The 23,706-nt window shown below is 38.4% G+C and overlaps 1 protein-coding gene across 5 annotated transcripts in view; it reads right to left on the reverse strand.

Moving 5' to 3' along the window:
- LOC110156657 (glucocorticoid-induced transcript 1 protein-like) overlaps positions 1–23,706 on the reverse strand; it is a 74,671-nt gene that overhangs the window by 35,952 nt on the left and 15,013 nt on the right. For all 5 annotated transcript variants that reach the window (XM_020920864.2, XM_055164167.1, XM_055164170.1 and 2 more), the window contains one exon: positions 16,644–16,789. In XM_020920864.2, coding sequence (XP_020776523.1) covers positions 16,644–16,789 — 146 coding nt within the window. The remainder of the gene's footprint in view (positions 1–16,643; positions 16,790–23,706) is intronic.

Genomic DNA, 23,706 nt, shown 5'->3' on the forward strand with positions numbered 1-23,706 from the left:
GATGATCAGATGATGAGAAGAATGAAGGGGACTACGAGAGAATGACGAGAGTGAAAGGTACTACGAGAGGATGAGTAGAGTAAAGGGGACGATGAGAGGATGTGGAGAGTGAAGGGCAGAAAGAGATGATGAGAAGAACGAAGGGGACGAAGAGAGGATGAGGAGAATGAAGTGGACGAAGAAAGGATGAGGAGAATGAAGTGGACGAAGAAAGGATGAGGAGAATGAAGTGGACGAAGAAAGGATGAGGAGAATGAAGTGGACACTGAGGGAATGAGGAAAGTGAAGGGGGCGAGGACATGATGAGAAGAATGAATGGGATGATGAGAGGATCAGGGGAGTGAGATGATGAGATGATGAGGACAGTGAAGGGGCTGATGAGATGATGAGGAGAATGAAGGGGACAATGAGAAGATGAGGAACATGAAGAAGATGATGAGATGATGAGAAGAATGAAGGGGACGATGAGATGATGAGAAGAATGAAGATGATGATGAGAGAATGAGGAGAGTGAAGGGGACGATGAGAGGATGAGAAGAGTGAAGGGGACAATGAGAGGATGAGAAGAGTGAAGGGGACGATGAGATAAGAGTGAATGGGATGATCAGAGAATGAGGACAGTAATGATTTGACAAGGAAGAGGTGTAGGGAAGAGGAGTATTTGGAGTGAGGTGATGAAGGCTGAGGAGCAGGTAAACTCCGGAGGTAGACGGGAGCAAAGTTAGGTCTTCCAAGCTATGTTTACATCAGCTCCATTTCTTCTCATGTGCTTTATAAAATATGAAACTACTAAGTGCAAGTGGAAAAACATTTGAGACAATAATCTATCTTTATCCAGAGCAGACGATCAGCTGAGGCGTCTGAATTATTAAAGACCGGGGCAGACAGTTTAAAACCACATCCCCGACCAGCAACTTTTATTTGGATTCCACTGCTCCAGCACATCATTACTGCACGATTACACCGACACATAATAAACCACAGAGTAACTCTACGGACATACGCTGGACTTCACACGTCTCACACACACACACACAGGCACCGATGAGTTCACAGAGGTCACATCCACAAATCTGTAGCCACATCAGGCCCCAGGGCAGCTGTGACGACGGAAACAGCTGACCGCCATGAATAAATGAGGAGGAGGGACTGAAGAATGGGCGGATTTGAAAACCTTTGAGTGTCGATACCAGTACTGATGTGTCCCTAAGTGAGTTTCAGTTTAGTTTTTGACACTCCCCACTCTCTTTCAAAATCAGAATTACATGTATTCATCCTCAAGGGAAATTCTTCTTGTTACAGACATGCAGCTGAACAGTAGAGGAGTGACCAAAAATAAAGTTGAGAAAGTTTAAGTATGACATATCAGTAAATCTGAATCTGAAAATATAGTACCCTAATAACATATTGACTATAAAAAAAATATCAAAATATCATATAATTTAATGAGATGATACAGTATCGATATCAGGGACAGCTGTATCAATATATCACCAAGAGTATTTTTTGGTATATTTTACAAAATTATTGTGTTCCAGAGCTACAGTTTTGTTTTGTGTTCAGAGGAAGGATACTCGTTTATGAGACACATTTGACATTTTCACAGTTTTGATGATTAAAATGGGTGTGTTTCATTTCAACTTTGCACAGGAAGTGGTTTAACAAAGACTTTTAGTAAAACAGCCATAATTTTGCCATTATTTTTTTATGAACCGTATCAAATTGATTTGAAACATATACTAAATCGAAAGCTCACTGCACTGAGATATGCATGGTATCGTGGCCTATGCATCGAGGTATGCATCGTATCGGCAACTTCTACATGATACCCAGCCCTAATATTGACATCTTTATACGGTTTTACAACATTGAGGTATGAACAGAATATTGCAGCAGGATTGCACAGTGAGACTTTCACAGCACAGTTCAGCAGTTTGATGCCAACAGGCAGAAATGATTTCCTGTGTCTCTCAGTGGAACAGCGTGGCAGTAACAGTCTATGTCTGAAAAAGTTCCCTCTTCAGAGCATTAAAGCAACACACCTCACTAATCAAACTGCAACATATCACATCAGGTTTGTGCAGTTGTAGTGTATTGTTTTGTATTGTGCTTTTATTTATGACAAATGTCTGCACTGGAGCATGGATTATATACACTGTAAATTCCTCTGATCTGGCCAAGAGTTTAAAACTTAAATCAGGTTATTCATCTTGTTTTCAGATTTATTATCTACTGACTAGTTCTGAGACTGCTTAATTTTAGTCTAGAGGTTGTTTATTTTAAGATAACTTGTCAAATAAAATGATCTTGCTGCATGGACACATCATTTCACTACTTTTAAGTCATATTCTGATAGATTTAAGTATTAACTGCTAACTGTGGGAAGGTCAAACAGTGCCTGGGAGCGATCACTAGATTGCTCAAACCTGCACGGATGACATTTAAAACCTCTGCAGGTATGTTTTTGATGAGGGAATGTTATAACATGGTAGAAAAATCCAAAAAGTAGATTTTGCATAATACCCCGTCTTTAAAAGTAAATGTTTAAAGTGCACTAATTTGGATTTGAACTTATAAGGTGCACTGTGCAACATTTCTGGTGGAGGGTCCGTGAAAGGCTTTAATCCATGTAGATGTAACTGCTTTGTTTGGAATGTTTCACAATATGGCACTAAGCCTTTCTATCTACATGTAGACCAAACCTGACAAAGTTACAGGTCAGATCTGTGGAGAGGCGGTCCCGCTCGCTGTCAGAACACCTGTTTATCTGGGTATAAAACCTATAAAACCACCTGTCAATTAAAGGTGCACTATAATGTACTGTACTTAGGTACTTCATATATCTTACTACTTTGCTTGGAATGTCCCACAGTATAGTATTAAATTTATTTGTCTCACATTACACAAATTACTGGTATTTTATTGCTGAAAAATACCTTAAAAACATGCATTCTCATTGTCATTATCATAGTCGCCTCTCCACAGTTCTGACTTTTAACTTGACCTTGTAGCGTCACTTGCTTGCTTCTTTGGAAATGTATATGTTTAATGCCATGCTGTAAAAAACTCGAGGCAGAGCAATGACATATCCACAGAAACAAGAAAAGAAGGACCACCAACCAAAAAGTTACACAGAGCACTTTCAAACAACAACCGAGAGCCCTGTTCCCACACACCGCTGTAGATATAAAGTTCTCCTCTGTGCATATTAAGACTCCCGAGCGGACACTTGCTCACTCCGCTGGCTCTGCTTCTCTGGAGGACAGCAGATGAAATGGGAGCTTGTGTCCTCATAAAGACTCCAGTGTGTGGCGCGCGCTGGAAGGCAGATGTGGAGTTTCGCTTTGGGACATTAGCATTTCGGAATGAGCAGCGACGTTTGAACACAGGGCCAGAGGAGAGAGAGGAGAGGAGGTCTGACCCATTCATAAAGCACAGAATAGACAGAGCCCCACACATGCTCGATGACGTCAAGGAGTTCTGATCCTCACAACGGCCAAAGTCAGGCAGAGGACAACTGTGGACCATGTGCGACTATGGTGGCACATAGAAATTCAGATTCATTAATATTGCGTATGTCATGTTTCAGCAGTCTTCAGAACAGTATAGTAGGGCTGCAACTGATTATTTAAAGGTGACTATTTCTTTCAAAGCCCTATCTTGATGGAGACCATACCAGACAGACAGATCTGTGGAAAGGCAACCCCACCCACTGTCAGAATGCCTGTTTTTCTTGGTATTTTTGAGCAATAAAACCAACTGTAATTGAATAAATGTAAGATAGAGCTGTTTAATGTCATAACGTGGAACATTCCAGGCAGAGCAGTGACATATTATCCATAGAAACAAGCAGGTGAGGTGACAGACCTGCAACAAGAAAGTTACACAGTGCACCTTAGGACTGTCCAAATGTAGTTTTGTTTGGTTAGTTTATTTTACAGGAGCCGTATACAGGATCTATAGCCAGACTATAGAGCTCTCGCTTCCATCTGCACTCCCTGAGACGTACAAAACATAGAAAGTAAAGCGTCATTTTGTAACTGTAAATGATGATGGGGATGCAACAGTACGTTTTTTCCATGATTTGATACAGGGGTCATGATATCGATTCAATTTTGATACGTTTTAAGACATGAAAAAAAAAAATCTCATCTATTTTCTTCTGGTAATGAGTATAATATAATAACACTATGATATCAATGACAAAATACATACATTACACACAATAAATTGCAGTACAACTACTGTACAGTTATAGTTTACATGTGAAGTGTTTTAGTTCATTTGGTTCAATGATCAGCCTACTCCTAATATAGACTGCTAGGGGAGCTACACTGTCAGACTTTTCCTTTTTTGATCACGATTTGATTGTTTTTCTTTTCTTTTCCTCCTGATTTTGTCTCTCATCTCGCTGCATTCACACAGGCTCCTGTGTCAGTGCTGCTTGCCTCGTCTCCAGCAGCAGCAGAGACAGACAGCAGCTCTTCCCACACTGCCCTGCTCTTTTTACACACACTGCACACTAACATCTACTTTCTGAACACTAAAAATATACATAGAAATGTCTCAACAGACTGTTTATGAGACAGAGTCTAAGAAAAAGTATGTAGTATATAGTGAAGGCCAATTTGTGGTCCAGCCTCAAATCGTCTGCGTCACGACGTAGAGAGTCTGCGTCGATGCGTACCCCTACGCAGAGCCTCTGCATCAACCGACGTGCACCTCCGAAATTTTCTAACTACACGTCAAAACGACGCAGACAGCAGGGCAAAAGACGCAGACGATAAGAGCTGTGATTGGTCCTCCGTACCACCGCTCTGTATATATTTCCTGTCGGCTTTTCTTTCAGTATACATTGAGAAATAATGCGTTTAATGCAGCTTTGCGCATATGTGTTTAAGTTTTACAGAAACGAAACTTAAAACCGCATGGCTAACTTACATAAACAAAGCGCTCATAAAACAGCTCACTCCTGGTACACGGTCAGCTTCTGTCGGACTTAAAAAGGACACGACTCAGTGGAATATGCGTGTTCTTTCTGTGACAGAAGAATATTGTACTAATGGTGAGTCTGTTCTGTGCTTTTATCGCGTTAGAGATGGTTCATGATAAACTTTTCAGAGATTATACGTTTCCGGGTCATACACACAGACCGTATATATGAATGGACAGATATCGTCGCCCCCTGGTGTTTTGGCAATGAATTACTTCACGGTGCACAGACTTCAACGCAGATCCATAAATCAAAGACGACGGAGACAAGGCGACGGCGGCAGTGCGCGTTGAGTCGACGCAGAACTATACTTCACCCTTTATTTGCGTCACAGGTGTGGATATGAGTGCATTTGATTACAGCTGATAAAAAGCCAAAAGCAATTCTAATGTATTTATTAAAATTTCATGGTTTGTCATTCCTGATTCTATCAATGTAAAATAAAAAGTAACTGAAAGGTAAAACCCACCTCTGTTAGAATATTTCAGCTTTAAGTCCCTATGAGTCTGTTTTCTTGCTGCATCTGAAGAGCATGATAACTGTGATAACTGTTTCCCTTTCGGACCAAAATAAATTACAACACAGCACGCATGGACAGATACAAATAGACCAAAGACATGTATCGAATCATGACACCAGTATCGACCGATTCAATATATTATATCGACCCCCAGATAATCTCAGAAGATCGCAGAAGGAGGCCATAGCTCAGATCCTGTCCGCTCTTCTATATTTGGTCACAGGCTTTATTTAACGTGAGTTTGAGGAAGTGGTGTAAAGCTGCATGTCCCGGTCCTCTCAGCATCAGTCTTCCCTCACACACACACACGCACACACACCCCCATACAGACACACAAACACACACATGCCGGGCCCCTGTTATCATGTTCAGAGGAGTTCTTCCGGCCCCTCTGTGTGCTCTACATCTCTGAGCCAGGTGCAGAGTCTGATAATGCGCTGATAAAACCAACGTAAAAAAAAAAGAGCAGTCCCCCCAGACCTCAGCACACTCCCCATTCACGATCCCACCCAAGCAGGCCGCGTGCAGACAACATCCTCAAGAATCCAGCAACCTCAAAGCAGGAAGTAATAACATGTATCCTTAACACAGGGGGAGGAGCATGGGCTCAGTGGAATTCTTTACAACAGTATTCTATTATAATTCTTGTCAATTGCCACGTGTACATGAGAGCTGTAACTCCAAATAAAAAATAAATAATTCCGCTTAAAAAAAAAAGACCACATAAACACTTTCCTGATTCCTAATGACAATGATTATTCTTCCAATTTTAAAGCCGAATGAATTTATTCCTTGATCATGTAAATGTTTATTCTTAAAAATAACTCTGGTCCTTCAGCGCAGGCTCGTTGTGTCACCCTTCTGAGTTGCCTAGTACATATCATGATAGGCAAGTCACGTTCCACATATCTCAATACTGAAAGAATGGATGATATATTACAATTTATCAATGATTCTGATATTGTCAATTACACTTTCACAAGAACAAAATTGTATGTAATTAGACTGTAATTATAAATCATGAGAACAGTGAATGAAAAATATTATTTTTTTTAAATCGATTCATTTTACATTTTGACTCAATTCGAGACTTGTGCATTGAAGTGAAATTACCATATATCACTGAATCGATTTTCTTACACCAATAGATGTTACAATAAACATGTAGTGGTGACAAAAATCCTTCATGGGACATTTTATATTGAGACATTTAATCTGGAAATGCTATTATATCTCCAGAATGTGGGGTAAAAAGCTTCTTATCCATGATGTTCTCTTCTAGATCATTGTTGTTTTCACTTACAAAGTACAATTACTTCATTTCAATATTGTCCCATGCCTATTGCCAATGTCAACTTTTCAGAGCCTTGAACCATGTTATAGGTGTTTCCCTTCTAATTTACCCGCTCGAACTTGTATTGATTGATTCATGCATGTTCATGTTTAGGCTGTTTATTAACGTGATCTGTATCTGTGATCTGTATAAGGGCTGACAGTACTTGTTATGATGACGTTTACGGTGACGTATTGTAAAGGGGCAGGTATGAATCAGCACCCATTGGGCTCTGCCGTTTTCAAACTCGAAAGTCGCTGGAAGTAAGTCAAAAGATCAATACTGCGATTTAAAATGTCCAAAATGTTGCATAATGATCCATGGGTGTGATAAATTACAATTATAAAGCAGACAAAGGCACAATATGACTTATTTAAAGATGCTTTACAACAATGTGCATCACTCTTTCACAACTGCCTTGAGCCAGACTGAGAGAAATGAGTAGGGGTGTGCAAAAATATTGAAAAATTGGTATACCGTATAGTTTAATTTGATGACACAGTATCTTTATCGTAAGCTGCTGTATCAATATATATCTCCAAGAGTTTTTTGGTTTTTTTTTTTGTATATTTTACTTTTCTTTTTTTTTACAGCGCTACAGTTTTGTTGCTTGTTCAGGGGAAGGAGACTTGATCATGCAGCACATTTGACATATTCACTGTTTTAATGACTAAAATTGGTGTGTTTCATATGAACTTTGCAAAAGTAATGGTAGCATCACAGCCATGATTTAGCCAGTATTTTTTATTGAACTGTATTGAATCAATTTGAAATATATCTTCTAAATGATACCTAGCCCTAGAAGTGAGCCTGCCAATCTGTGCCATGTTACCCTGAAATCACCCCAAATCACACATACTTTACCAAATTATTTTGCTACAGCACTACAGTTTTGTTGCTTGTTTGGAGGAAGGAAACTAATTTATACAACACATTTGACATATCCCCTGTTTTGATGATAAAAAAGTGTGTTTCATATTAACTTTGCACAAGAAGTGGTTTAACAAAGCCTTTGAGTATCACATTATTTTTCATTGAACCGTACTGAATTGATTTGAGTTATATCATATCGAATCAAAAGCTCGTATTGTATCATGTTTCGAGGTATGTATAGTATTGTGGCTGTTTCGAGGTATGTATAGTATTGTGGTCTATGTAACGAGGTGTGTATCGTGTCGGGGCCTATGTATCAAGATACGTATTGTATCATGGCCTATGCATCGTATCGTGTCCTATGTATCGAGGTATGTATCGTATCGTGTCCTATGTATCGAGGTATGTATCGTATCATGTCCTATGTATCGAGGTATGTATCGTATCATGTCCTATGTATCGAGGTATGTATCATATCATGTCCTATGTATCGAGGTATGTATCATATCATGTCCTATGTATCGAGGTATGTATCATATCATGTCCTATGTATCGAGGTATGTATCGTATCTTGTCCTATGCATCGAGGTATGTATCGTATTCTGGCCTAAGTATCGAGGCATGTATGGTATCATGGCCTATGTATCGAGGCATGTATGGTATCATGGCCTATGTATCAAGGTATGTATTGTATCATGACCTATGTATCGAGGCATGTATCGTATTCTGGCCTATGTATCGAGACATGTATGGTATTGTGGCCTATGTATCGAGGTATGTATCATAACATAGGCAAGGCAACATCCTCAAGAATCCAGCTCAGGTCAAAGCAGGAAATCATAAAGACAAAGTTCAATAGACACAGACATACACACATACACACAAACACAGAGCAGAGTAGTGGTGGTAGCTGTGGTGGCAGGCCAGGACATGTGGAGGGCAGTGCTCTGAGGGGGGAGCTGTAAACACATGTGCTCCCTCACACTGTTATCGCACAAAGCTCACACAGTCCCACAGAGATACACATCTGCTTTGTGATGAAACGAGCACAAACAGGCTCAGATACAAGCATTCCCACATACGAGATTATGAGAATCAGTCAGAAGCTTTTGTTGACAAGAAGAGCAAATAGTAGTACACAACGATTAGGGCCAGGAAATACAGGGTCCCTCGCGATTCAACACCAAATATAAAATGTCCTATATTATGAAAAATTGACTCTTGTGTGCTTTAACTCTTTCCCCCATGAAGACGACATTTGACGACCCCCCCTAAACCCTTAATGACGACTTTTGACACCTCCGCCGTATCACTAAAGACGTGATTTGACGACCTTTAGAAATGGCTCGGTTTTTCACATTTAAACAGAGACTGTGATTGGTGGGGGCCACTACAACCCACACTAGACTGACCCATAGGATTCAAGGATATGTTTTCGCCGATTTTTTCCGAAGTTAATTGAAATAGTGACGATTGTAGCTTCCGGAAAAAACACAACACGAAACACGTGCAATGGAAAGATCGCGGCGCTGCGGCGGACACAGTTTTAGAAATAATGAGGAGCGGACGTATTTTATGGATAAGTTTAGAGAAAGTGACTTTTATAGATTTCAAAGTGATGATGTTGAAGTTGATTATAAAGTGGAAAACAGCGATAGCGACGGACTTTCGGGGAGAAGGTGAGAATGCCACTGATGCGTCTGTGTGGAGTCCTGCGATATCCGAACAAACTATCTGAGCTTTATACTCGATTATGAACCAAAATTGCCCTGAAATCTGGATGTTGCCCAAGCTAGTCCTTTAAAATATTTCAGTTTTTTTTTCCAAGATGCAATGTATAACAGAATCACTACAGAAAAAACGCTCATGCGGAGCTCTGCGCATGAGAAAGAAACCAAGATGACAAATACTGGACACACACTGACGGGGAAGAGTTTTATTATTATATTATTATATTATAATAAGCTAAATTAGTTGAATAAGCTAAATGAGTTGAATAAATAAAATAAGTTGAATAAGTTAAATGAGTTGAATAAGCTAAATGGAAAAAAATGAATTAGGTGCACACAGGTGTACAACAGGTAAAAACAGGTGAACACTTGGCTATACTGTATCTGGTGATATGAAATCTGTTTAAATACTTTGACAAAGTATATTTTTTAGTTTTTTATGAATATAGTACTCAGAACATGCAGATATCAGATGCTGAATGTAGTTTTTTGTTTTCGAGTCTGCACCTGACCAGGTAAACTCTCATTTTCAGTGAGCTGTTATACACCTATAAATGAGTTGAATCACATTTAAACATCCATAAATGAATAGTTCAGAGTCTAAGGTTTCCAGAGATACCAAATATGTCTGTGTTACAATTAAGTGTAAAGAGTGTAAAAATCATTTATAATCACTCGTGGAAGTCTGTTTTCTTTTATGCAATTATGCTCTATGGGTAGCCCTAGTAACATATGTATGGGTTGTTCCTAGTAGGCGTCCAGGGGGGAAAGAGTTAAGTCATGTTACAATGTTGTTGCCTCCTGAAAAACAGACCTGGAGCTGTGTTGTGTTTTATTCACGCGTCTCATATCAGCTACCTTTTACCTTTTGTTCAGTAGAGATTTGCAATTCAAGAGCGAACACTTTGCAAGTTTTTTGTTACGTAAGATTCTCCACGCAAACATGAGCTAAAAAGGCAAAGCAAGGCAAGGCAAGTTTATTTGTACAGCACAATTTGTACACAAAGTAATTCAGTTCAAGTGTTTTACAGAATAAGAAAGACATTAAAAGGCACTATATCATGAAAAAACGATTTGTGAGCTTTTAGCCACGTTATAACGCTGTTACCTCCTCAAAAAACATACCTGGAGTTGTGTTTTGTTTCATTCACACATGTTTGAGTTACCCTTTATTATTAGTCTGTCTACATCCTCAAAGCTCAAAATGCTCTTCCACCTTTTGATGTAATTTAGTGACAGTTTTGAAGTTAACAGCTACCTTTTAACTTTTATTTAATAAAGATTAGAAATTCCAGGGCTGAAATTATCCAAATGATTATAGTGAAGATGTGTGGAGTTTAAAAACACAGTGGAGCACTTCCTGTATTAACACATGACTCAGCCTAAGAACTCAGCCTGAATATGCAGGATTTGTATGTTAAACGTGTGAATGAAACAATACACAATGTACTGATGGATGTGTGGATGTAACAACCGAAATATTGTGATATCATATCGTCAAAAGTCTCACAATAATTGTGGGCCGTCACAATATATCGAATCACAAGCTGCTTTGCTTAAATGCATGGTTTATAGTTACAACAGCTTGTAAACATCGGGAACTCCATATCCCATGATTCATTTCAGTGCGGCATGAAGCCCAACATGAAGAAATATGTTTTTTACTTGAACTCTTGGTGTGAATTATTTCCTTCATAATCCCAAAATCTTGTCAAGGTATTTTAAAAGCAAAAAAGTGTTCCATCTACAATTATATCAGCCTCTTTAAAATATCGCAATAAATATCGTACCGTGAGATGCACATCGTGATAATATTGTACCGTGAAATTTGGATATCATTACATCCCCAAAGCACAATCCCAGCCGTTCAGAAAATAATGGAATATGGGTACTTTAAAAGATACTAAAAAACACTGATAAAATCTTGAAGTCGTAAAGTAGTAAATGAAGAAAAAACACTGAATGAGAAGGTGTGTATAAACTTTTGACTGGTAGCTGAACTTGTTACTTTCATTTTCTTCTAAATAAAGTTACTTACAGTATATGTAAATCTGACTCCATTTCCTTCCTGTGCACACTTCAGTACATACGGACTGTTTGATGAGCTTTATTGTGTGTGTGTGCGTGTGTGCCTCGTGTGTCTGCGTCTCTCTCTGTGTGTGCATGTATGTGTGTACGTGTAACTGACTGGTGCGCGTCATTAGCATATGTATGGGGCCCTCGTGCTCCCGCCTGCTGTGCACACAAAGGAGCGGGGCCAGGTGGCGAGCAGAGAGGGGGCGCAGAGGGGAGGGGGACCGGGAGGGACAGGTGCAGCCGGCTTCACCTCCGCGCAGGGCCACGTTACGGCGGGCGCACAAAAGGAGGGCCGGCCTTCTTTTGTCCGGGGCCTCTTGTTCGGTGAAAGCTGCTCCGGTTTAGGCGGAGTGTGCGTCGGGAAGTGGCCCGCACGCACGTCCACTGGGGCTTCTGGAGACTGAGGCGTCATTTGTTCACTGAGTAAAGAGGAGCATCTGGCTGATAGTGATAGTTTTACACAGTCTGTTGACTTTATGATCCATTACAGTATTATTAGGGCTGCCAAAGTTAATACCATGTGATTCATTTAAAATAATTACGTGTTGAAAAGGTGTTCAAGGGCCCATGTTATGTTATTAACTGATTCAGAATCAGAAACATTCACACATGCGTAAGGGTGCACTTGTTTAACTTTTTAGAGAATTATCTGCTACACAAGGGTTAGTTGTACAATTGTAGGCAGTAGTATCTGTTACACAAGGGTTAGTTGTACAGTTGTAGGGAGTATCTAATACATAAGGGTGTGTTGTTTTACTGTGTTGTGTGACAGTTGCAGGAAGCATTATTTGTTATAAGGGTGGGTTGTTTTACAGTTGTAGGGAGTATTATCTGTTATACAAGGGTGGGTTGTTGTACAGTTGTAGGAAGTATTATCTGTTATACAAGGGTGGGTTGTTTTACAGTTGTAGGGAGTATTATCTGTTATACAAGGGTGGGTTGTTTTACAGTTGTAGGGAGTATTATCTGTTATACAAGGGTGGGTTGTTTTACAGTTGTAGGGAGTATTATCTGTTATACAACGGTGGGTTGTTTTACAGCTGTAGGGAGCATTATCTATAATATAAGGGTAGGTTGTTGTACACTTGTAGGGAGTATTACATGATATAATATACAAAAGTACTTAAAGGTGCATTGTGTAACTTTTCTGGTGGAGGACCCCTCACCTGATTGTTTCTGTGGATGTGTCATTTCTCTACCTGGAATGTTCCACAGTATAACATTAAACAGCTCTACTTCACATTTTTTCAATTACAGATGGTTTTATAGCACAAAAATAACTAAAAAAACAAGTATTCTGACTGTAAGCGGGGTCGCCTCTCCACAGATCTGACCTGTAACCTAGTCTGGTTTGGACTCTCTGATGATAAAAAGGTTTAAAGCCTGTGAAACATTCCAGACAAAGCAATAACATCTCCACAGAGAAAAGCTTTTGACGAACCCTCCACCAGAGAAGTTACACAATGCACCTTTAACACACAAACCCTGCATGTGTTCTTCTCTCAAACAGAAAACACACTGTTCCACCTTGGGCAATGCAGCAATACAGGAAGGAAAGTGTGTTTTTTAAACTCCATATGCCTTTATTATAATCAATTGGGTACTTTCAGCCCTGGAAAAGCCAATCTCTAGTGTACCAAAGGTAAAAAGTAGCTGCTAACTTAAAAACTATCACTTCATGGTGGAACAGAACATTTTGAACTTTGGAGATGTAGACAGACTAATAACAAAGCATTACACAAATATATATGAATGGAACAAAACAACTCCAGGTATGTTTTTGAGGAGGTAATAACATTTTAAGATGGCTTAAATCTTGCAATGCATAATATAGGACCTTTAATGGTCATGTGATTAATATAAAATATTTTTCTTGAGTTTTCAGAAAATGTTTTAACTTTTTTGACAGTGTTTGCTAAATATATGCTAAATAAAGATGGTGGCGTAATTCTCCCTGCATCGCCTCCCTGTCTTGGTGAATGTGTATCATGAATGTGAATGTGGGTGGATAATTTAAGTTTTAGTTTTTTTTTTAATTTCCTACAAGGACGACTTAAATATACATTGAGTAATAATGTGTTCAATGCAGCTTTGCGCACATTTGTTTACGTTTTACAGAAACAAAACATGGCTATTTGCATAAACTATAAGCGCTGACAAATAGCTCGCTCCTTGTGCACTGATGCGTTCAGCTTCTGTCGGACTTTCTCCACGAGGCTCCTGACTACGGTAGTCGTAATGCTCCGACAATTCATCAAGCAGTGCAGCTTCGTAGCTTAGTAAATTCGTACTAACACATTTTAACAGATTTTTAAGCGCCGTGTACCACATAAAATCAAGTTCAAGGTCAGTATGCACAACCAGAATTAACACATAAGACACACCGGATTATAAGGCGCACTGTTGATTTTTGAGAAAATTAAAAGGATTTTAAGTGTGTCTTATAGTCCGAAAAATACGGTACTTATTTTTCCATTTAATTTTGACTTGTACTTTACATTTATATAATTATGCCTTATTTGACACCTGCCTCTTGCCATCTTTTTTTGCTAGAATTTATTATTACAATTTATATTTTTTCCTTTTTGTTATTATATAATATTTTGATGTGTGAGCTACAGTGTCCAATATCAATAAAGTGTATTAATAAAGTTTGTCTAAGTCTAAGTCATTAGAGATATAATTTGAAATGCATTGGTAATACAGCACCAGCACATTATATTATGTTATAAGCTCCTGTATTGTCTACAGATGGAATACAATGATTAGGTGTATTTAACAGGGCGGAGTCAAACTGAAAAGATCATGAATATTCAATACTCTTTTGAATCTAGCACCGCAGCATAAACTTTGCTGTGGTCCTAGAGCAGGATCCACGGACAGGCCTTCAGGCAGAGGCAGCTTTAAACACTGAGAGAATAAAAGTGCTTTATACTGGTAACTATCCTGTCTGAACACATCCCTGAAAGGTCACGGCTTAGGTAAGGCTTGCCTTCTGAAATATGTCTCCCATCAGGTCCTGACATTCACTTTATTGGCTCACTGGCCTCAGAGGCTAGTTTCTCTAACAGTTGCAAGCCATTACAAGTTAAATAGTGTGGTACGATCAACTACAGTGTCATATATTTTGATAATAGCCAGTGGAAAGGTTCTACACTTTTTGCTTGTCATATACGGATAACTTTCATTTGTTGATGTAAAAACAGGCTTCTAAAACACCATATTTGTCCTTAATCTAGTTCATAATAGATTGTGCTCAAAGTAAATGTTTAAAGGGCTTATATTAGACTGTTTTCTGATCTATGTTCTAATGTTTCCTCATCACAAACATACCTGGCGTTGTGTTTTGTTTCATTCACACGTTTAATGCAAAACCCCTCAAGATTTATGCTGAGTGCTTCTCTCAAACAGAAAACACAGAAAGCTACCACGTCATGACATCACAAGGTGGAAACAGAGCATGTTGAGCTTTGCTGATGTAGACAGACAAATACTAAAGGGTTACTCAAACATGAATGAAACAAAACACAACTCCAGGTATGTTTTTAAGGAGGTTTAAAAGTTCTAAAATGGCTTTAAGATCGTAAGATGTTTAAGTAGCATGTTTCTATGTTGTCTGACAATATAGTCGGCTCGAGCCAAGAATCAAAACAAATGTAGACGAAAACAACATTATCGTATTACATATTGATCTCTGTAGAATGTCCGCCTTCTGCTTGTCCCATCTGTCACATTTGTATTGCTAAAAAGACTTGTCTGGTTGTATTGTTACTCCATTTATGCATTCTGTTTCCTTAACATTTGATCAAAATATGTACAATTCACTTCTTTTTTTTATTATTCATCTATTAAACATACATACACAATTATTACCTTTTTACTACTTGTATCTCCATCTTGTTCATATCTCCTAAAGACCTAAAATCTTTTTGAAATACTTTTTATTTACATCTTCTTTTAATTCCACTGGCAAACTGTTCCACAGTTTCGTAAGTCCTCATCCTAAAGCACTAAGGCTTTTCTAAAGGCCGCTGTACACTACAGGATTTTTCTGTCTTAAACGAGTTTTATACGTGTGACAAAAAGCACATACCACAGACACGAGGAGAATCTCATATAGATATGTCTGCAGACCACAGGGTTTAAAGTTGTGAGTGCAATCACATCAGCTGTTTCCTGTCTACAGTAAAACCACTCACTCTGAGACTATTAAGTGTTCAAAAGATTAGAGCTCTGCACTTCTAGTTTAGATACAAGTCAAAACTGTGTTATTTTTATCTATGAAATGTGGTGCAATACTTCAGATATGTAAATTTTAATGCACAGAATATTGGAAATAAAGTAATCTGCAGCTTCACCTCCATCTGTGTGCTGTGTGGATGTAAACAGACACAGGTGAGGAACTACTCTGATTTTTTATTTTAAAGAAAGCCTAAAACTGGATTAATAGTGAGGTTTTGTGGACAGGATGTCATTATTTGCAGAGGACAAATTTTATGCATAATGAGGGTGAGATGCTGCTGCACTTAAGAGGGGTGAGTAATAAAGTCTTCTCTATTTTCGCTATTTCCTGAGTTTGTATCTTTGTTTTATCGCTGTTACCGTAGTGTTGCTGATGTTTGCTGGTTATGATCTGTGCAGCTCAGAGTCACACTGACACTGCACACACAAGGAGTGCAGTGGCTTCAAAAGACACAAAGCCAGGTCACGCCTCCTCGACCTTGGAAAGAAGCAAATTGCAGCTAAAATCTGGCAAATTCTCCTGTAGTGTGTGGCGGACTTTAGATGTCTGCTTTTCTCCATGGAGATGTTATTGCTTTGTCTGGAATGTTTCACAGTATGGCATTAAACCTTTCTATCCTACCAAACCAGCTCAAGTTACAGGTCAGAGCTGTGGAGAGGTAACCCTGCTCACAGAATAGTCAGAATACCTGTTTTTCTAGATATTTTGATCTATAAAACCTGTAATTTAACAAATGTAAGGTAGAGCTGTTTAATGTCATCCAGGCATAGAAACATAGAGACCTTTAAGTTTGTTTTGCCTTTCAAATTATAAACCCCTTCCCTTTCAATAAAAATGTCTTTAATTTCCTGAGGATATAAAAAGTGCTGAGTTACCTGTGTGGCCTTGTCTTTCATACAGGAGGGGTAGGGCCCGTGTGAGTCCCGGGGCCACTGTCCGGTGAGGTACGGCCCCGTGATGGCGTCCAGAGAAGATGTCCGCCAAATCGCACTGCAACTCCGGAGCGGAAACTTGGATCTCTCTGCGAAAAACATGGAAGATTTAGACAAACCATACATACAGCTGCATACAAAATAAACTTTGGATGATTATTTATTTTAAAGAGTTTGTATGTTTTAACAGACCTGAAGTTGTGCTTTGTTTCATTCACACAAACCCTGCAAATTTAGGCTGAGCTCTTCTCTCAAACGGAAAACCTGTGTTTGTGTCATGTGGTAAAACAAGAAGTGCTCCACTGTGTTTTTAAACTCCATAAGCTTTCACTAGAATCATTTGGATGATTTCTGTCCTGGAATTTCCAAGCTCTATTGAACAAAGGGTAAAATGAGCTGTTAACGTGAAAAATACCGCTATATTACATCACAAAGTGGAATAGAACATTTTGAGCTTTGGAGATGTAGATCTAAAGATAAGGTCATTTCATTATACCTTGGCTTAAAGTTCATAGGTCAATTTTGGGTAATATAGGACCTTTAATATATATCTTTGGATGATGACAGAAAACCAAGGAACTAGCCTGTCTTTTCTGTCACACTTGTTCTCAGTGACAGGAGTTAATGGTATTAAACCAAAGACAAATGTCCAGTGGAAGTATGCATACATTATAAGAAAACTGTTACAAGAACTGTATGATTAAGCAACAATGAATTAATGTAATTCAAATAATTACTGAAAGAAATATTTCATAATATTAAAGAGAAAAAGTATTTGCAGAGAACTAAAAAAAACAGAGTGAATATACCTGATTTATCAGATTTGACCCATAGACAAGATTAGGCGAAGATGATGATATGCATCTTATCATCTATAGTCATGATAAAGCTTTCTGTGTCAGTGATTCCTCACAGACTCCAACTTACTGAGCCAAACCCGTTACTGAAACGTGTTGTTGTTTCAATCAAATTATAAATCTGTCATGGAAACATATGTGTATTAATATTGTGAAGAAAATATTACCATCATATGTCTTGTGTAATTGCATCTGATCTGTGTCAGTCTGTCAGAAGGCCTGTCACCATAACAAATAAAAGGTGCAATGTGTAACTTTTCTGGAGAAGGGTCCGTCAAACTGTTTTCTCCATGGAGACGTTATTGCTTTGTCTGGAATGTTTCACAATATGGCATTAAATCTTTCAGTCTTCATGGAGACAAAACCGGACCAAGTTACAGGTCAGGTCTGTGGAGAGGTGACCCCGCTCACTGTCAGAATGTCTTTATTAGGTATTTTTGAGCAATAAAACCAGCTTGAATTGAATACATGTAAGGTAGAGGTGTTTAATGTCATACTGTGGAACATTCCAGGCAGAGCAATGACATCTCCATAGAATCAAGCAGTTGATGGTCCCACAACCAAAAAGTTTGTAAATTTAGACAACAAACGATCTTATTGAAACAAAATTATATCACTGACACACAAATCCAAGAGAAGATTTAAACCATAAAAACTATTTTAAGTCTACAATATGGCAAAAACATGAGCTGCAATAAATAAACAGTGCAAACACACTAAAGGACTTGGTTTGCACTTTGGTTTACAACTTAAATCTGAACATATAGCCAAAAAATAACCAACCATTTTCCAGTCGTGCAAAGAAAATCTACACACGATAAGTATTGACCCCCCAAAAATATTGTTCCAGCTTTCATATATTGATTTGAGATTGAGATTCATGTATTAATGATCGTGACAGGCCCATCTGCCAGAGACTCAGACCAGACATCACAATATGTAAAGACTCAGCAGGCACCGTCTCCATCCTCCAGGAAACTCTGTGTTGTTTTACCTGTCTCCAAGTGTAAAAGTTTATTAACTCAAGTCTGTGAAACAAAACTTGCTCTGCTTTGATATCTATGTAGCTTTGTATTTCTGATGTAAATACTCAAGAGTTCAGATGTCCTGGGGAGGGGCTGAGAGAGACTCGCTTGGGCCCTGCCTTGCTGTAACAGAGAATAAATGTTATTGCTTTGTCTGGAGTGTTTCACGGTATGGTATAAAACCTTTCTATCTTCATGGAGACGAGACTAGATCAAGTTACAGGCCTGAACTGTGGAGAGGCGACTGTTTTTCTACATATTTTTTTAGCTATAAAACCATCTGTAATTGAATAAATGTAAGATAGAGCTATTTAATGTCATACTGTGGAATATTCCAGGTAGAGCAATGACGTATCCATAGAAACAAGCAGGTCACTACTCTCCACCAGAAAAGTTACACAATGCACCTTTAAGTATTTTTGTTTCCATAGAAGTGATTAGTTCAATATTTTACAGCTAAATATATCATATCATATAATACTCCCTACAAGAGTACAACAACTCAATCTTATGTAACAGATAATATTCCCTACAAGTGTACAACAACTCACTCTAATGGAACAGATAATACTCCCTATAACTGTACAAGAACTCACCCTTATCTAACAGATAATACTCCCTACAACTGTACAACTCACGCTTATGTAATAGATAATACTCCCTACAACTGTACAACTCACGCTTATGTAATAGATAATACTCCCTACAAGTGTACAACAACTCACCCTCATGTAACAGATAATACTCCCTACAACAGTACAACTCACTCTTACGGAACAGATAATACTTCCTACAACTCACCCCATGTGACATAATTATTTGACACCAGTATCTTGGCGTCTTTTTTGTTACTTATTTAGTATTTATCATTACAGTTTATATTTTTTCTCTTTGTTGTTAATTGTTTTCCTCTGTGGCGTCGTATCGAGGTGGGTGAAAATCATAAATCTTAATTACCTGGTAGTTGTTTTTAAAGCTACTGTATAAAAATGGCTTAGTCCCAGGTTTCGAGTGTGGCAGTTCTTATCGGTGTGAATATACGGTTAATTAATAGTATTTTGGATTACCGCATTTTTATAATTGAATAGAGAGGTAATTGCACTGACTATTATACATGTGATTAACTACGCACTGCACAGCCCTGGAGCCACGCATCAAAAATCACGATGACAGATTTTGGCACATTTATGCAGTCTCTTGCAATAAATCAGGAAGGTGTTGACATGACAGTTTAAAGGCCTTGAACCCATTTTTTTTCCCATGGATTTATAGACTCTATATATGAATGGGCCTAGCTAAACTGCTAGCTGCCACGTTTCACATAGGAAGTGAACATGGGTGTGCTTCTGGCTCCATTTGACTTTGCATTGAAAAAATATCGCGCATCTCTCTGTAACTGCTGCAGTGAGCCTCATTTTGGTTTTTCAAAGTTCGTATTAACCCATGCTACATAATCCTGGTGTTTTTATTTCACTATTTTGTCCATAAATAAATTCCAAATTACAGTCTATACATGATTAGAGGAAAAATTGTCTTGCCCCAGTACAGATATATTGTCTAAGCAGCTCTTATAATAAAAAAAATGTCTCCTGTGCATTATCTGCATCTAATTATAAAGCGGTTTATTGTCAGGTAATCATGAAGTGTGCAGTTAGCATGCTAGTTCTTGTTAGCTTTACCATCATGGCAAAACCCTGGTCTGGTCTTTGATTTACCTGACCAGCTGGAACCGCACGCTTTGACAAAACTTTCAAAAAAGGGAGATAATACACTGTCTTTGTTAGAGTTGTGCAAAAATATCGATATATTGAATCGTTTAATGTGATGACATATCGATAACATGGGCTGCTGTATTGATATATCGTTAAGAGTATTTTTTGGTATATTTTACTAAATAATTTTGTTTCTCTGCTAAAGTTGTGTTGCTTCTTTAGTGGAAGGAAACATATTTATGCAACACATTTGACATATTCACCGTTTTGAAGATTAAAATGGGTGTTTTTCATATTAACTTTGCACAAAGACATGACTTACCCATTATTTTTTATTGAACTGTATCGACTTGTATCGAAATATATCGTATTGAATAGAAAGTGCACTGTATCAAGATATGTATCGTATTGTCATGTATCGTATTGTCGCCCATGTATCGAGGTATGTATCGTATCGGCAGCTTCTTAATGATACCCAGTCAAGGTCTTTGTAGAGGGGGTGATTGACAGGCAGATTAACCAATCAGAGAGATGAATGCTCAGTTTGCATCAAAAACAAACACAGCTGTTTACATGAAAGTAGAAAAAAACATCATAAAGGACTGAGAAACAGCACGGATTTTTTCAGAATCAACAATCTAAGCACCAAACTATTACTTATTTCAAGTAAAAGAAGTCATACATTTTGTTCTAAATGTTACAATAATTTTCAAGAGATGTCTTTTACATTCGAGAGAGACACGTGATACAAATTAGCCATTGTGGTCAGATCTTCTCAGGTTGGAACAGCTTTTTTCACGCTCTATGGTCCGATTCCAGACCCTTCTAGATTTCAACAGAATGTAGAAGGAACTAGCTGGTCAGGCAAGTCTGAAATTGTGCTAAATCCTTATAAACTCACTGATAATTTGGATGCTTTAAATGCATAAGATAAGTGTGCAACTACTCTGGGCCATTACAACCTGTTTAAAACTACTTCTGGTTTTCACATTACTTTAAGACTGTAAAATCAGGTACAGCGCTTTTAACACCTGAAGGCCTTTTAACTCTCCTGAGAACAAGTTAAACGAGGGTCATTTGACTTAAGAATGGGGCTGATTGAGAAGAAAAGAGAAAAAAAGCAGGCGAGAGGATGTGACGTGAGCAGGGCCTTTTAAAGACGCAGCAGCTACAAAACAGGTCATAAACAAGAGGTACAATGAACCCAGAGGAGTGTGCGTGTACTCACCAGTCCTGCTCCAACACGCACAGATTACGCACAAAACTCACTTTAAAGAGCCTGCTTTGGACACTGGAATCTTGGCATTTCATCCTCGACCTCTTTAAGACGCGTTTTGTAACTTTGCTTTTGGAGAATGCGTCACCTACTTGTCTCCGTAGAGATATTATAGCTTTGCCTGGAATGTTTCAAACTATGGCGTGAAACAGACTGTAGAAAGAAGGTGCCTACGTGAGTGTGACGTCACCCATAGCGTTCAGCTCCAGTCAAATGAAGCTCATGAGGCTAACACAGGGCAAATTTGGAGCAGAGTTTAATATTAGGAATAGGAATTTATTCATTGACAAAATGGTGAAATAAAACAACAGTAAAGGAGGGAGGGGTGTCTAAAAAAAATAATAATAATTGGGTTTTAAATTGGAGCCAGTGTCGATGGAGCTGGAAGTACCCCCATGCTCACTTCCTATTTGGCAGCTGGCAGGTTAGCCATTTCCATTTATATACAGTCTATGCATTAAAAGCATCAGTCTTGTATGGGGGGTGCAAAAATATCGAAATATCATATAATTTATTGTGATGATACAGTATCAGTATCGTGTGCTACTGTATCAATATATCGCCAAGTGTATTTTTGGTATATTTTCTTATGATTAAAATGGGTGTTTTTCATATTAAATCACTACTTGTGCAAAGTTAATAAAGACTTATAGTATCACAGCTACAATTTAGCTATAATTTTTATTGAACCGTATCGAATCGATTTGAAATATCATACTGAATCGAAAGTGCATTGTATCGAGGTATGTATCGTATCGTGATAGATAGAGGTAAGTATCGCATCGTGGCCTATATATTGAGGTATTATTGTATCATGGCCTATATATAGAGATATGTATTGTATCATGGCCTATATATCGAGGCATGTATCGCATCGTGGCCTATATATCGAGGTATGCATCATACTGTGGCCTACATATCGAGGTATATGTATGAGAATGGGCTCTGTGTGACTTAAAGGACATTGAAAATTAAATGCATTTTTTGTACTACTATCCTTTGTATCGTGACCTGCGCTGTCAACTGTTGTCTGATTTATCTTTCTGTTTGTTTGCAAAGTCTGATGAGGAGAGACTGGAGTATTTGTTTAAACTTAATGTTTTGAAGCTGGCTCAGTTTGTGTTGAAAGCCTGGGAGCTCCATAAGAGAACACTTTTATGTTTGATGTGTGATCTGTCAGCTTATTGTTTTATGTGTCTACTGAATAAGTAAAATAAACTTCTTAATAATGCCCAGCCCTAGTCTTGCATTTATTCTTGTAATTACGAGCAATGAGGTTAAGATTAAGGTACACTTTATTGTCCACATGGGGCGTCCTCTGCATTTGACCCACCCTTCATTGCTGGGGAAACCTGACAGGAGCAGAGGACTACCTGAGCTGGAGGATTTTGTCTATGGTGTATGTTTTGGGTTGATGGGGGAAACTGGAGAACACAAAGGAAACCCACCCAGATACAGACGAGACAGATGGAAACTCCACACAGAATGGCTTGGAACCTATTATTACAGCATATGAATAAAAAAGAACACGTTTTAGCAAATATAGAATTACTGAAATGTCCACAAAATTGTAAATTGTGAACTTTAAGCCATGTTGTTTTCTCAATTAAAAAAAATGTTTGTTTCATTGAATAATCATTTGTTATTATGCTATTTACATCTCCAAAGCTCTTTTCCACCTTGTGATGTCATGAAAACATAGTTTAACAGCTAGCTTTTACTTTTATTTCCGTAGAGATTTGCAATTCCATGTCTGAAATTATCCCATGATTCTAGTGAGCACTTCCTGTATTACAGTGCTTCTCAATTATTTTCTGTCATGCCCCCCCTAGGACGAATAAAACATCTCGCGCCCCCCCACGTGACTATAGATAGTATCATTTGTCTATAAAATTGTTATAAGTACACCTGTGCGTAACACTGCCACCTTATATGACGCCAACAACGCTCGTTGGTTTACTGAAGTAGCAGTCACAAAGCGGGATGATTGTCGGCAATATTCGGCACGTTTTCTCTGAAAAAACTCAAGCGGCTTATCAGAGTGATTGGGGTGTAATGTATTTAAGTGACGCCTTAATTTATTGGGCTTCATGCTGTCGGCTGCCAACATTTTAGACACAGTAAGCACACCGGTCT

This window comes from Boleophthalmus pectinirostris, unplaced genomic scaffold (genome assembly GCF_026225935.1).
Source record: "Boleophthalmus pectinirostris isolate CB_2022bp ecotype Guang Dong unplaced genomic scaffold, ASM2622593v1 HiC_scaffold_6, whole genome shotgun sequence".
In the NCBI taxonomy this organism is placed as follows: Eukaryota; Metazoa; Chordata; class Actinopteri; order Gobiiformes; family Gobiidae; genus Boleophthalmus; species Boleophthalmus pectinirostris.